The sequence below is a fragment of the Mustela nigripes genome, chromosome 8 (genome assembly GCF_022355385.1).
Source record: "Mustela nigripes isolate SB6536 chromosome 8, MUSNIG.SB6536, whole genome shotgun sequence".
In the NCBI taxonomy this organism is placed as follows: Eukaryota; Metazoa; Chordata; class Mammalia; order Carnivora; family Mustelidae; genus Mustela; species Mustela nigripes.
The window spans coordinates 12,280,273-12,294,840 of NC_081564.1; the positions used below are offsets into that span (position 1 = coordinate 12,280,273).

General features: G+C 39.7%; 1 protein-coding gene across 2 annotated transcripts in view; it reads right to left on the minus strand.

Annotated features, from left to right (window-relative positions):
• Nucleotides 1-1,672: 1,672 nt before the first annotated feature.
• Nucleotides 1,673-14,568, minus strand: part of MED13L (mediator complex subunit 13L) — a 282,380-nt gene continuing 269,484 nt past the window's right edge. For both annotated transcript variants that reach the window (XM_059408507.1, XM_059408506.1), the window contains exons 26-31: nt 13,325-13,483; nt 11,782-11,958; nt 10,412-10,569; nt 7,764-7,925; nt 5,554-5,666; nt 1,673-4,533 (exon numbers count right to left, since the gene is read on the minus strand). In XM_059408507.1, the coding sequence (XP_059264490.1) occupies nt 4,401-4,533; nt 5,554-5,666; nt 7,764-7,925; nt 10,412-10,569; nt 11,782-11,958; nt 13,325-13,483 (902 nt within the window). In that variant the 3' untranslated portion in view covers nt 1,673-4,400. The remainder of the gene's footprint in view (nt 4,534-5,553; nt 5,667-7,763; nt 7,926-10,411; nt 10,570-11,781; nt 11,959-13,324; nt 13,484-14,568) is intronic.

A 14,568-nucleotide genomic window follows, 5' to 3' on the forward strand; every position in this document is an offset into this window, starting at 1 on the left:
CAGAATTTTCTAATGGTGTCTCATTAGGTATTAATGGCATTAAGTAATTACTGTGGAAGTGAACTTGTTGTCAAGGGGATGTAAACAAGCAAATCATTTAACAACAAGATAACATGGCGATACATTAAAATTGCATTTTGATCGGATTTTAGCATGTGGTAGATTCAAAAGTGAAAAAAAAATGTTCTTTACGTCATGGCTTGTGTGTGTTAAGGACAAGTGGCAAGGACAAGTTTCAGTATGTGGCTCCTGCTTCAGCAGTCTTATGAGAAGTCTGCTTTTAAAATCTTCTACGGACAAACTGCACTTTTTACCAAATATATATATATATATATTTTTTTAGCTCTTTGATAACTGTTGGGAACAAATCCGCGCCCCACACCTTCCTAAAGAGCGGGAACAGGAAGTGGCGTGGAATTGGAGCAAAGCAAATGGCTAGAAGCTGATGGTTCCTGAGCGCCCAGTCAGATTTTTCTTCACCTGATTTGCAAAATGTGTAAATGCACTCAACAGTTAACTTTTCCTGCCTCAAAGAGGTTTGGCTGCGGTTGCCAAATTGGTGCAGCCAGTGCTTATGAAAACAACATTCACAAACTATTGGATCAAGTCCCACCCGATGTAGGAGTTAAGTATCTAAGCTAATGAACACTTGTAAAAGTTATCATCTAATTCTGCTTATTAAAGGGACACAGGAATCACTGGACTGACCTGATTACAATGTGTGGTTCTTTTATAATGCTTTTGGCCAGCAGCATTACAAACAGTGCCGTGGTGACGGGTGAGGCAGAGATGGGAGTGGTCTTCTAACCGAAACGTGGCCTTGCTGTCCACCTTCTTCAGTGGTACAACTACAATAACATGGTCACGGCATTGCCATTTGCAAAGCATTTCTCAGACTCACGCCTGTCCTTCGTTGGCAGATAAAAGAACAGAGGCTGAGCAGTCTCAACAGCTTTCCCTCTAGGCTCCAACAATGTTAAATTCAGAACAATGCATATTTCTAAATGGATGGAGGAAGGTTAAAAGCAAGCTCTTTTAACATTTAGTCAAACTTTGACTGTAAGCTCTGCCAAGTCCTGGGGTTTCCCATTTGAGCTAGATTCTGCCCCTGAGAGCCTGTGGTTCTCCCTAATGGACGGACCCAAGAAGGAGGACACAGTGGCGGCTGTGCAGTCAACCAGCGCCCTGAAGGCACCTGCTGTATTAGATGGCATTCTACTGTCACCAGCCTGTGAACAGGGCAGAAAGCAAAGAGAGATCTGTTATTTCTAAGGAATATCAAAGAGAAACTGGCCCAGACCGTAAAGAGAAAGGAAGTGTAAAACAGACTTATAATTTGCTCTAGGATTGACCACCATCTGTGGGTCATGGATCTGATCTACTCAGAACAGTTACAGAACTAACCACCAGGGCTCCTACTTCAACATCGTGTATGTAGGCTCTCAACACGAATGTGGGAATGCACTAATACCCTGGAGTATGAGAACACCATCTGAGAACGACTGTTGGTTAGGGGGGTCACGGCAGTAAAGTCCTACATCCATCTTACTCTGGAAGGTAGAGCCTGGCTCCTAGCCAAGGAATGTTCAATCCATTACACATACACCTTCTGAACAGGTGTGGATCATTTTGTTACAAAGACAGGATGGGAGGGGAAAAAAGCCACTCAAAGTTTCAGTAATTCAATAATTTATTCCTCTAAAAAAGTGTGTAAAAGTATATAGCTCTCATTCACAAGGTATATATGAATGACATTTAAAATGGAGGCCTTTTAGTATTGTTTCTTTTTATCAAAGTCTTTAGTGTACTGTACCAGCGCTATACTGTAGTTTTAAATGAACTTCACATATTTTTGTATTCTTTCAAATTGTTTGCTATATATAAAAGAAGCTCACTGCAAAATGCTTGAAGGAAAAAAGGAAACAAAAGAAATTCAGAACTTCCCAGAAATGTACAGCTTTTACATTTAAAAAAGGTTCTGAAATATACATACAAGCATGCTGCACAATCCCACCCTCTCCCTTCCCCGCTTCCCCTTTTTAGTTCAAACCATGGTAAGAGTTCTGATTTCTGCAGAATTTCCAAAATTAAAAATAAAAAAAAATAAAATAAAATAACTTCTCACTCTGTAGCAAATCCAGGGCTTGTACATTTCAGATTAATTCAGTAAAAAACTCACAAGTAAAATAATGCATATTTAAGGGAAATATTATACAGACTTTTTCACACAGAAGTACATAATAAGATTTTTTAAAATCTATTGCCATTCATTTATTTTTGCACAAAAACGTATAAATATGTCACCAGCTTTTCTTAACTTAAAAAACTTAAATAAAAGACACCAGATGAAAACTACCCTTTGCTGCCTTTTTTTTTTTTTAATTTTTGTAGGGGTTTTGTTTTTTGTGTTTTTTTTTCTTTTTTTTTTGCTTAGAATTGGGTTTTTAGGGAAGAAAAGCCCCTGCATTAAAAACAGCCCATATTAAAAAAAAATTCAAAGTTCTGATGAATTCTGGGAAAAAAAGCAACCCCAAAGTGGTAAAAGATTACAAATATCTACTTTACAATTTGTCTTCTCACCAAGATAACTTTATACAAGTTTACAATCTTCATCATCTTATGCTCTTCAAAAGGCCTTGAGAATTTTTCCTTTCTGATTAAGAAAAAATAGCACTGCAATATTTTTAAAGTCAATTTTACACTGTACATATTAGATACAAATGGTTTGATATATCAGATTTTTTTTAACCTATACATTGCGAAAGTCACCCCCCCCAATTGGTGGCACAGAGAATAAAATTATCCATTTACAAGTTACTTCTCTGCTTACATATTCCCACCACACAACTTTTTTTAATATAATGTTTTAAACGTTAGATTATTTCAAGAAAAATACTTTTACAAAATCATATCAGTTATTACATTTTTCCTTTTTTTTTTTTTTGTTGTTTTGTTTTGTTTTTTTGTTAATAACCAGGATATGGAAGTCTCTTGGAAGAACTTTAAAATTTGCATGATTCTCTCCACAGATGACTAGAGCTCAACAGCCTGACCAGAGCGGCTTGCGGGAGGCAAGCCCATGCCCACTGCCCTCAGACAGAAATACGCTGCAACATCAGGGTCAGAAACGGGGTCTTAAAGACAACCCTCTTGGGCCTGGAATGAGGAGTCATAAAATACTTCAATTAGCCATTAATGCTTTAAAAAGGCATTATTATTTTTTTTTTAAAAAGTCCCACCACAAAGGCTCAACTTCAAGTACTAATTTAATGGTTAAGTTGTAATATTTCTTTGAAATAATATTCCTATGGTCCAGAAAAAAGTCACCATATTTATAACTGATTTTATGAGCAAACACTTTCAATTATGATATGTACATGAGTCCCTTTTGAGCTAATGAGAGGAGAGACCTGGCTTTCAGTAAGAATTCACTAGAAAATATATTTCCGTTGTGACTATATAAAACTAATGAAGGTACTTGCCTCCATGGCTCTGGGTTGAGCTTGACTGCCTTCTGTATAAAAAAATGTTATCCTTCATGAAACGCTGGCCACTTTTAATAAGAAACATGGCAGAATGTTTACCCAGTTTGTTCTTAATAAAGCCTACTGCTGGGTGGTTTTGAATATATTACTTTTTAGGCATATCTCCCCAATCTGTTTTCACTCCTTTTCCGGCTTTTAGGACAGAGGTATGTAGTCAAAGAATCCTATGGTGGATCTGAGTTGGGTTTCAGCTACTGTACCTGGTCCTCATGGATTAAAAAAAAAAAAAAAATCAAAAAGTCACAAAAAACATGACAAAACAACTTAAAATAAATAAACAAAATGAAGACGCCTCCAGACCTTTTGTTATCTACACACAGGTATGAAGTCAACCAAAGCATTCATGCTGATCTAGATGGGAGCACTAGGGAGACAGAAACCCCATTATGAAGTCATATACTTGAGCTGGTTCTTATCTTTAAAAAGTCCCAGATTATGGAGTTCGGGTAACCCACAGGCCATACACCAATAACTAGAGGATTTCATCCAAAAGGGCTAAACTGCCCTTGTTTTTAAACAGAGACTGGAAACACAGACTCTTGTGCAAAAGGATACTGTCTCTTCTGTTTCCCTCTTAAAAACCAGTAACAAAAAAACTTCCTGTGGACCAGTGGTTTGGGGCTGCACACACCATAACCCTGGCTAAAAGTCACTGCTTATGGAAGTCTCCGGGTCCACGAGAGAAGTGTCAGTGAATCCCTCTGGGAATGAGCACTGCAGAGGAGTAATCACAGTGCAGGACTGTAGAGCGTGGTCTCAAGAAGAGGACGTGGGGCATTTGCAGAGTGGAGCAGGCTCCTCAGATGAGGCTGCAGGAAGGAGGAACTGAGCCAGAGAGAACAAGTGCTTTTCCAATTAAAGTATATTCATGATGGCGTTGTACAACTGAGTGAGCACCACAAAGTGGACGGGAAGGCAGGAGGTGCGGTCCTGGGTGGCCGGATTGCACGTGAGCCAGGACAGAGCGTTGTACTGCTCCAAAACAAACCTGCCGGAGAGAAGACACAGGTCAGAGGCACAGGTGCAGCAGAGGGACGCTGGCTGTACATGTGAGCATTCCAGATGTCAGTGGAGGAGGGCCTGGGTCATTCTTGCCCTGGGCCCTGCGGTCCTTCCTTTCACGTACCCGCTGCACCTAGCCCTGCACGACTGCCACAGGCGGAGTCACACGTGCTGTCTGTATAAAACGGGCACCTGGTTTCAAGGAATTCATATTTAAAAAAAAAAAAAAAAAAAAAGGCAAGTGAAATAGCTCATGGATATCTTTATATTAACTACTGAAATGATTCTGTTTTTCCTACACTTGATATTATTCCGATATAATTTTGATACAATTGATATAATTATTAAAATTAACTTCAACTTATTTTACTATTTTAATATTGCTACTAAAAAAATTTAATTAGATTGTGGCTCCCATTATATTTCTCTTCAACAGTGCTGTACTAGAGACTCTGAAAGCCAAAATCATGTTGATCAGGTTTTTGCTTAATTTCCAAATCATTTAAGAGTTACCAAACACTAGAAAAAGCTTGCATATTTCCGTAAGGTACATGAAGATTGTTTATGACCTGCGAAAGTGAAAGAGAATTAGTGTACACTTCTGGGAGAGATGTCCCAACTATGGAATTTATGTTCCAGTTAATTTTATTTATAAAATCTATGTCGGGGGAGTAAAAAATTGATGTTTTCAAAGCCAAGTGCTTTAAGTTCCAGGCTCTGTCTTCTAACCACCCACCCCCTAATTCTGATCTATTTTCATCACTATAAAATGCCTCCTTTAAATAGGAAGCACAGGCAATTGTACTCGTACATACCTATGTAATTTAACAAAGTATACTATCCAGTGCTCACACAGGGGGATTACAGCTTTCACTGGCTAATCAGATAGTGCTCCCTGCACAAAAGGCAGTACACTTTCCACACTTAAAACACCTTGGAAAAACAAAACTGAAGGAAGATTATTTCAGTAATCTTGTACAGTTATGTTGCCTATGTCTGTATCTACCTTAAAACATCAGATGTGGTTTTGGAGTCAAGAGGATGTGGAACCCGCTGAGAATTCCTGGCAGGGAGAAGTTCGTCCGTCTGTGCTACAGAAATGTGGTGATGCAGCGAAGCCTGGCAAAAGAACAAAGACAGTTACCTTCCTGGCCTCATCAACCACGGAACAGGAAAAAAGGCAGACCCGCGTCAGCTGGCAGCAGATGCCCCCTGGAGTCCTCAGAAGTCACTGCTTCTAGAAGCCTGAATTTTAAACTCACAGTAACCCAATGTGGTCCCAACTAACTCCATATATAGCTTTCCAGCAAAAACAAATGCACTGCAAATGATTAGATACCGTGCTTCTTTGGGTTTTAGTCTCTAAAAGGTGACAAAGTCTGGATATGACTGATTGTCTCCTTCTGGTAGTCACTCAACAAGTTCTTCTATCCTGACTTCCCATAAGCTGACAGATCTAGAGGCTCAAATTAGGCTCAGTTTCTTTCTGGGGGAGGGAGGGAAACAGGGTGCATGAACACTTCATAACAGATGCTGTGTCCTTCTTACCGCATCCTATCAGAAGGCAACTTATGTCTGCTGTCCCACTTGAAGTGCAACTGATCACTGGGTAAGAGGTTATCAGCATGCTCCATTCATTATAAAGTTCCCCATCAATTTTTCACCTAATGGCTTTAGCATAATTTTACTTTCTTAAATAATTGAGAAATACAGTATGTGAAGGAGAGTTAATATAAATGCTTTTCTATTTTTTAGTTTCCCAATTAATGAATTGTTGCTCAAGTAGCTTCAGAAGGTGTCTGAGAAGATGTTCTGGATTTCAATACAATTATGAACTCATATATTTGTTTCAGTCTCCTGCTACCATTGCTCTTCTTTATGTTCAAATTGTCCCATCATTGGTCAATGGGAACCCTCCAGTAGGTTCCTGGGTCCTTTGAAGTAACTCTAATTATCTTATGCAACTTTCTTGCTTTTTGGTATGACAACATACCATAGATTCATCTTGAATATTTCTTACTTCAGACCTATAATCAGTCCTTTCTTCAAAGGAACTCTGGTTCTTTCAAATGATAAATGGTATTTCAGAATGACAATTATAGCAAGAGAATTGTTTATGGATATGAAGCTGTTACTGCTCTTAAGCTTTTTCAGTAGACCGAGCTAAAAAATGTGTATGCCTTAAGAGGAAAAAATAAATCTAGGTTCATCCTGACAAGTCTAATCGGAAATAATGAGGACATGGATTTTTTATGTAACTTCCTGGGTTTCATCATAGCATGTCATAGCCATTAAAGGAAATTGCTTCAATTGTGTTTGGTTTAACCTCTCCTGGTTTCTTTTTGGAAACACAAGCAGGTGTGTGCATGCACGCACCTTATCACAATTACTACAAGGTAATCTACACTCAGTAGACTGAATATACAACAACAGTCCTCGCTTCATTGTGGATAACTAACACCCCACTGAACGGATGTCCTAGTTTATCCAACTAGTCCCTTACTGGTAAACGATTCGGGTGCTTTCACTTTTTTGGTGTTGCTAGTTTCTTCTGAACAGACGTCCAGAGGTGGAATTGCTGCATCGACAGGGAAGCATGTGGGGTTGTGTCACCTGGCTTTCCTACTGGCACCAGGGCTATCTCCCCCACAGCCCTGCCAACAGAGCATGTTGTCAAATTTCTGGCTTCTTGCCAATCTGTGGGTGAGACATGGATTTCATTCCGGGTTCTTTCATCCAAAGTGGGAGATATTTTGTTTTAACCCTTAAATTCCAAGATCTACAAGAATGAGCATGTGTCAATGTAAATTTAGCTGCCTCCTGCCCTACTCTAATGAAGGAGCTGAAGCCTATGGCAGAAGAGGAATAGATCAGTCAATGATCACCTCCGCCCAAGCTCACCTTCACCAATGGCAATGCAGCATGGACTGACACACAACCAAGTGTCCACCTGACTCGTGCCCTGTGGGCCCCACCAAGTCTCCACGTTGCGTTAACGTGATTGCTTCCTCTGTGTTAATGGTTTTGGGTTCCTCTCTTGATTTACTCCCCACCCCACCCCCCACAAACTGTATTTAAAATCCCCTCAGAGTATAAGAAGATGTGAAAGAAACAGAGAGCACAGTAAGACTGTGCTAAGATTCAAGTCTCTAACCAAACCCGAATTTAAGCATAAGACCCTCTTCCCCAAAACTTCAAATATGACAGCAAACCAACCTTTAGGAAGAGGGGGCACTGGTTCTGAGCCTGTGGACATGATGACCAAAACCACTGGGGGAGATTCTCCGCTTTGGCAGTTGATACAAAATACCCGAGGGCCAGAGGCTGCTGCTTCAGCTCCTCAGGTGCCTCTCTAGAGAGAAGACGCTCACCCTGACTCTGAAAAACAAAGTCCCAAGAGCATGATCAGCACTCATCACTTCGAAGAGAGCTCTGCAAATCAACTTTTTACCAAGTCACTCTGCACACTGTGGACCCCCTTCTGGCAGCTTTTCGCACAAAAACGCCAGGTGACTGAGAAAGGTCAACAGGGGAGGCACATGGTCTTTGCTGCATGCGAAGACATCTGATAAATATGGCCCAGGCAGAAGGTTCCAGCAAAACTAACTACATCTACATGAGTCAGGCATAATACAGGTTTATTTGCTCTGGTTTCTTTTCTGTTAAAGTAAGATCGGTTCCATGGCATCAGGCATCAAACTAAAGGTGGAAAGGAAGGCCTCCGGCTGCTGAAGGCACCCCCACACCCAGGTGCTCTTTCACCAGCAATCAATCAAAACACATGAGCGCACCTGACTGTCTAGTGTCAACAACACGGATGTTAGGAAAACGTAACACTGCACCACTCCTTGTGTGACAACAGTGTCCCTGGCCCCCCATAGTGGTGTAAGATCTGCTCAAGAAGAGGTTTTGTTTTAATTTTCAGCAAACTCCTTAATATGAAATCTCTGTGAGAGCCTTACTGTGCATTTGGCAACTGATATTTTCCTCATCTTTGGTTCTTTTAGCTGGCTCCAAGAGCTGAAAATTACTTTTTATGCAAGCAGTAAGAAGTCATCATTTGTTTTCAAAGGCCTTCTTTTTGGAGGAAAAAAAATAGTCCTCAACTATCATATCAAATTGTATTAATTCTGAGTTGATCAAAAAATGAAAACTTACTGTAACCCTGAACAAATTCTTTCTGCTGTTGTAATGCCTTAACTGGCTATCAAAAAATATTTAATGCTTCAGAAAGGGGAACTCCTGAAAGCTTCTCAGGGGTCACTGGGCTGCAGGTGCTCAGGACAAAAAAGGGCCACTTGACCAGTTTCAGAACATGCAATCTTGGACTTCAGGGCCTGAGGTCTGACAAAGGCAGAAAGTACAGCAAAGCTCTGTTTCTTACAAACTCACATGGCACTTCAAAGACCAATTCTTTGTTCCTGGATAAGCTAAAGTGCAATCAAGGGCACTGAAAGGTGGTTGTTATAATTTCCATTTCTCAGATAAGGTAAATGAGGCTAAGAAAGGCCAAGAAAGCTTGATCAAGGTCACCATGCTAGAAGCGATGCAGCTATAACTCACAGCTACATCTATCAAACTCCAGGGCATGTGTTCTTAGTTGCTATGCTATTTGCCTCTAGAATTCAGATTAATCCTAAATTAAAACTATCTGACATAAAATCTGAAATCTTGGTTCCTATCAGAACAATCTCCAAAGAACCTATAAACTGTCATTAACTGACAAATGATTATGGAGGAAATAAAGACATTTAAAAAACTCTTCCTTCTAGAAAGGAGGACTGGAGGACAGGCAGTTACATGAGGGTAAGCCTACTGAGTCACCCTTTCCTGGTTTTATATGCTCTATGACTAATATTCTAAATCTTCTTTCTTTTGACTGTCCCTCAATGAACTCCAGGCTGGCATCGAAAGTCCCACGGACAGAAACCTAAGTCCTCTTACTACAACTCTGTCTTTAAATGAGTGTGAGAAGAGTTGTTTATGCTTGCCGAGCTTAACATAGTAGACAGAGCCATTTTTCTATGTCTTAAACCATCAATCTCACAATATTTTAAATAAAATGTACAAAAGAGTGATAAGGCATGAATCATCTAGCTTTTAAACAAAGTTAACACAAGCTACAGCAGAACCTTTTATTCTTCGATCCTGTTAATCCACCTCCAACATCCCTGGGATATTTAAAGATGAAAACTAGTTGTCGGCTTTGATGTTTTTCCTTAATACTGGGGCATGAGCCTGGACACATCTACAAAATCAACCTTTCATGGGCCCTTGCCATTTCGAAACCCGGCTAAAGGAAAAGACTGGAACTATATACAAATAAGGCACCATGATATTAAACAAGAAGAGTAAAACTCGTTTCAGAATAATCAGAAAAATCAACCATCAACAATGTGTTCTTCAATTAAGACAGTCACTTTACATGTTAAATAAGCAGGCCTGTCAAACTAGCCCTGAAAAGTCACTATTTTGGCAAAAACAAACAAACAAACAAACAAATAAATAAATAAATAAATAACTGGAAAGCAGCAAGCAACCAGACCTAATTTTTGCTAAGAAAACAGTCATGGCAAAAAAAAAAAAAAAAAAGCAAGCCTCCCTGCTGTAATAGGGCTATTCTTCTGATAAAACATATTCATCAGGAACATTTTCAGGAATAATGATCCATTTCATTCTAATTCCTGCCTTCAATCAAAACAGAACAACTGCAGGGTCACTTTTCCACAGTGATTTCTCTTGTACCAAGGACCAAGACCATCAAGAAGAAAGGTGCATGAAGTAAAGAGACAATCACCCTCTGGAAGATCATTTTCCTTGAAGGCTGAGGCTGTTTTAAACAACCTACTTTAAATCATCCTTACCCGACTGTGCTGGAAGTGAGAGCCTACACCAATTCCAGAAGGAGAGCCTGGGGAAGGAACTGGGGAGGAGTTGGGAGAGGAATGGAGGTTCCCAGTCATTAAAATGCCAATATCATTGTCCATATCATCTGGGAATGGAAGGTCAACAAACATGTCATCTAGAAAGGAGGGAGGAAAATCACAGAAATTTAAAAAATAATCCATATCCACAATTAAAACAATATTCAGTTTTGTTGGCCCAGGACTGTTACAAGCACACACTATTAACAACTTGGTAAGACTTATTAATGTGTTGTCTACTGGATGCAAGATGCTGAGAATTATTTTTGCATTTTGTATTCTCTTCAATGATCTTCTAATGTGAAGTATTAAGAGACTGGAGAAATAAAGAACATAAAACAAAACCCCACACTCTGTGTAGCTTCCAAAGACACATAATAAGTTATGGCAAAACAGCTAAGGAAGTGATTTAATTATTAAACAAAGTTAAAACTGACACCATCTAAGAAAACAGCAGACTCCATCTACGTATCCAATTAGCATCTAAAACACTGGAGGCTGAATTAATACATATTAATAGGTGTGAACTGCCCTGAAACTGGAGGCCTATCCCAAAAGCAGATCAAAGCATGATGTTTTCATTAAGAAATCCTCTCCTACATTATAAAAGTAAGGTACACACACAGCAGAAAATTTGGAAAGAGAAGTATAAAAAGGGAAAACTATCACCCAGAATCCAAGTACTGTGAATGTTTTTGCTATGGTTTTTTTTCTCATGTTGTATTCCATTATGATCACACTATGTATAAATTTTGGTATCCTTTTAACCACCTGCCCTAAACAGGAGTAAATGTGGGCAGCTATTAAAATAATCTCCAGAAAACAATGCAAATGGCTACATAATACTGGGCATTTTAGTTTATAAGTAATCACTACTTAACAAATGCCTTAATAGATAATCAAACCAAAGAAATCTATTAAGAATAATCAAATAAGGAGTTGTTTTGGAGCAAATTAAATTCCCAATGATTAGCTAAAGACAGGAACTATTTCACACTGTCTGGGAATCTGCAGACTTCTCAAATCAGATCAGTGTTTACTGTAAAAGTGGCCAGGCACGACCAACCTGGTATTTTTGCCTTTGGGGAAAAACTAATTACACAGGAGAGGAAAATACTTTTTTGGTCCTGGTAATAGTTGTACATGAATCCTCAAATCCAAATAGATTCTCCAACCTTCAATCCCCTCTTTGTGTTTTTTTTAGGTTTTTTTTTTTTGGAACACATGCAGCAGCCCACTGACTCCATGCTTCAGCTCTGCATGTTGCTGGAGAATCTGAGCTCTATGCTTCCATGGCCTTCCACACTCACCATTATTGGGGCTAAACCCATCTTCATTGGGATAGTTGGCTGGAGCCACCTGGATGGTTGATGATGTTGGGAACACCAAGATGTGTGTACAGGAAGCATCTTGAGGGGTGTTCAGCTGAGATGACTGCATGTTCAGAGCGGTACTTCGGCCAAAAACAGAGCCCATCGTGACGGCATCTTTAAAATAAAAAAAATTTTTTTAAAAGGAAAGAAAGAAAAAAAAAAGGAAAGAAAGAAAAACCATCAGTTCCTTCTGTGCATCAGTAAACAACTCCAGAAATCAAGTTTTAGGAGGACCTGAGCTAGAGAGACAGGAGTCTGACACAACTGCTAAGATGGATACACATTTACAGTTCCACCTAAGTGTGTAAATATCTTTAAAAAAAACAAAACAAAACAGACTCAGAGCATACAGTTATGATAACCCAAGCCTCATGTTCTATGGGGAAGGTTAAGATAAAACTGGACTGTGCCCACTAAATAAGTTTTAATTACTTATGTAAGAAGCATTTCTAAAAACAAACCTCACACTTTCTTCCTGTGATTGCTCACAATTTATAAAGGACTGTTCTCCTAAATGATACAATTCTGTAGAAATGGTACCATTCAACTAATAATTATGATAACTAGCATTTATTGAGTGCTTACTACATGCCAGATTCTGTGCTAAGCTCTGTATTCACCAATGTCATGTCATTCCGTCTTCACAGCTACCTTGAGGCACGATTATATCCACATATCATATGGAGGACAGAGAACAAAGAAGTTATGAAATATGCCCAAGTGGCGCAGGCAACAATGAACCTAGGGTCTAATGAGGCCAACAGAGGACACCTGCTTCTCACTGGACTGATGACAAATAAGCTCATTCTCATAAAACGCTACTGGTTTTTATAGGGAGTAAGTGGACAGGATGTCCCATTTGATCAGAGGCATATCCAGAGAATAAGAGCAGACTGAAAAAGGTAGAAAATTAGATAGAAAATTGCTTAGTTATAAAATTATCAAATAGCTTAGTTGCTAATTTTTTAAAATTCTATGGCCACAATCTTTTGCCTATCCACACACTGGCACTCCCATTTACTATTCACTTACTCTGGGCCAGATATAGCATTAATCACTTCACCTTTCTACCATTCATCCTCAACCACATCAGAAAGACTCAAATATCCTCATGAGGCTGCTCAGACATTGTCAAGTATTTGTCTTCAAAAGGATATTCAAATATGTATCATGACGGTAGTGTTCCCTTCTGGAGGGTGATCCTCATACACCAGCAACAATCATGGTCAAGCCACAGTAACTGGCCATGACTCTAAGAGCTCTCAGTCTTAGCCTCTCTTCCAAATGATGATCAACAAAGACAAAAAAAATCACAAACCCCTGCCTTTGGAAGAGACCAAACTTCCATTTTTGAACCCTAAATACAATCTTCTCTCACAAAGATAATGAAGATCTATTCCACACTTATCTGTAGACTTAAGTTTGAGTGAGCTGAACTGATGTGATACCTAATTACTGAAACTGACAAGAAGAGATTCACCTGGCATCACTACGAAGGACCCCTGGGGCTCCATGGCAACCAGGCAGGCACTAAGGATTGAAGGAGAGTCTGCGGCAGAGATCCCACACATCCGGCACACGTCCTTGAGCCGTTTACTGATTGTCTGTAGTGAACATTCTCCAAGAAGGATACTCCAATCTGAAATCAAATATCACGGTCATACTCAGTCTTTAGAAATTCACTGATAGGAAGCTTAAATGTTTTAACAGATTTGCCTGGTAATTGAATTTCCAGGATTGGCCCTAAAGGGAATAAGGCTTTGTACAGGTTCCCCTCCTTACTATAAAGAAAACGTTATTTGACCTCTCTTACACTTCATTAACAAAGGAACAAAGGCCTACTATTCTGTAGACTGAAATCATGTCTGAAATGAGCTGGAAGAGTCCGGCACAAACCCACATAGATTTAGGTGCTTCAGATGCTTTTTCGTGATGAGGCCAACTTGTTCTATCCTTTCCTCTCCCCTTCCTTCTCCAGTTCTGGTTCTTGCACTCCCCTCCACCCCACCCATCAACCCTCCACTTCCCCCTGCCCCTCCTCAGCACTTTTCCTTAGAAGAATGGCTAGTTGGAGGCAAACCTCAGGTATGTTTACTGCTGTAGACTGGCTGTTTCCATGAACGGCAAGCAGTATAGAAAAAAGGGGAACCCTTCTAAGAAGGCCCAAGAGAGCTGATAACAATGGGTGTGAGTGAAGTGCTCCAAGCGACATCACACAAGTCGTTCAGATTAAAACGCTGGCACAAATTCTCTAATATTTGCTTATTGCCTTAACACAAAGGCACTATGTGTCCTCAGAGAACTGTAGAGGGTTACGTTACTCTGGGAATGGAAAAGCACTAGTCTTCTCTTTGACCCCCACCACACATGGAGCATGCCAGGCTCCTACAGCAGCACATGCTGTCCAGGTCCCGCCCCACTGTCCCAGTGAGGAAAAGCTACTCCACCACGGGTTTCCACTTTTACATAGTTTTATCAAACACACTGTGCTCCCTTTAAAGAGGTGAAAGGAACAACTGTTCCTTATTTCATATTCCTAAAGAAAATTACGCTGAAGTGGCTGAAATAAAAGACATGAACAATGTATTTTTAAAAGCCACAGAAAAATCAAACAGGCATGAGTTTTTAAAACCAAGTGAGAAAGAAAAGGCAGTATATGAATTTTACTACAAATACTCTGGTGCTAAAAAAATAAAAATTCACACAGTTGACTCTGAACTCTGT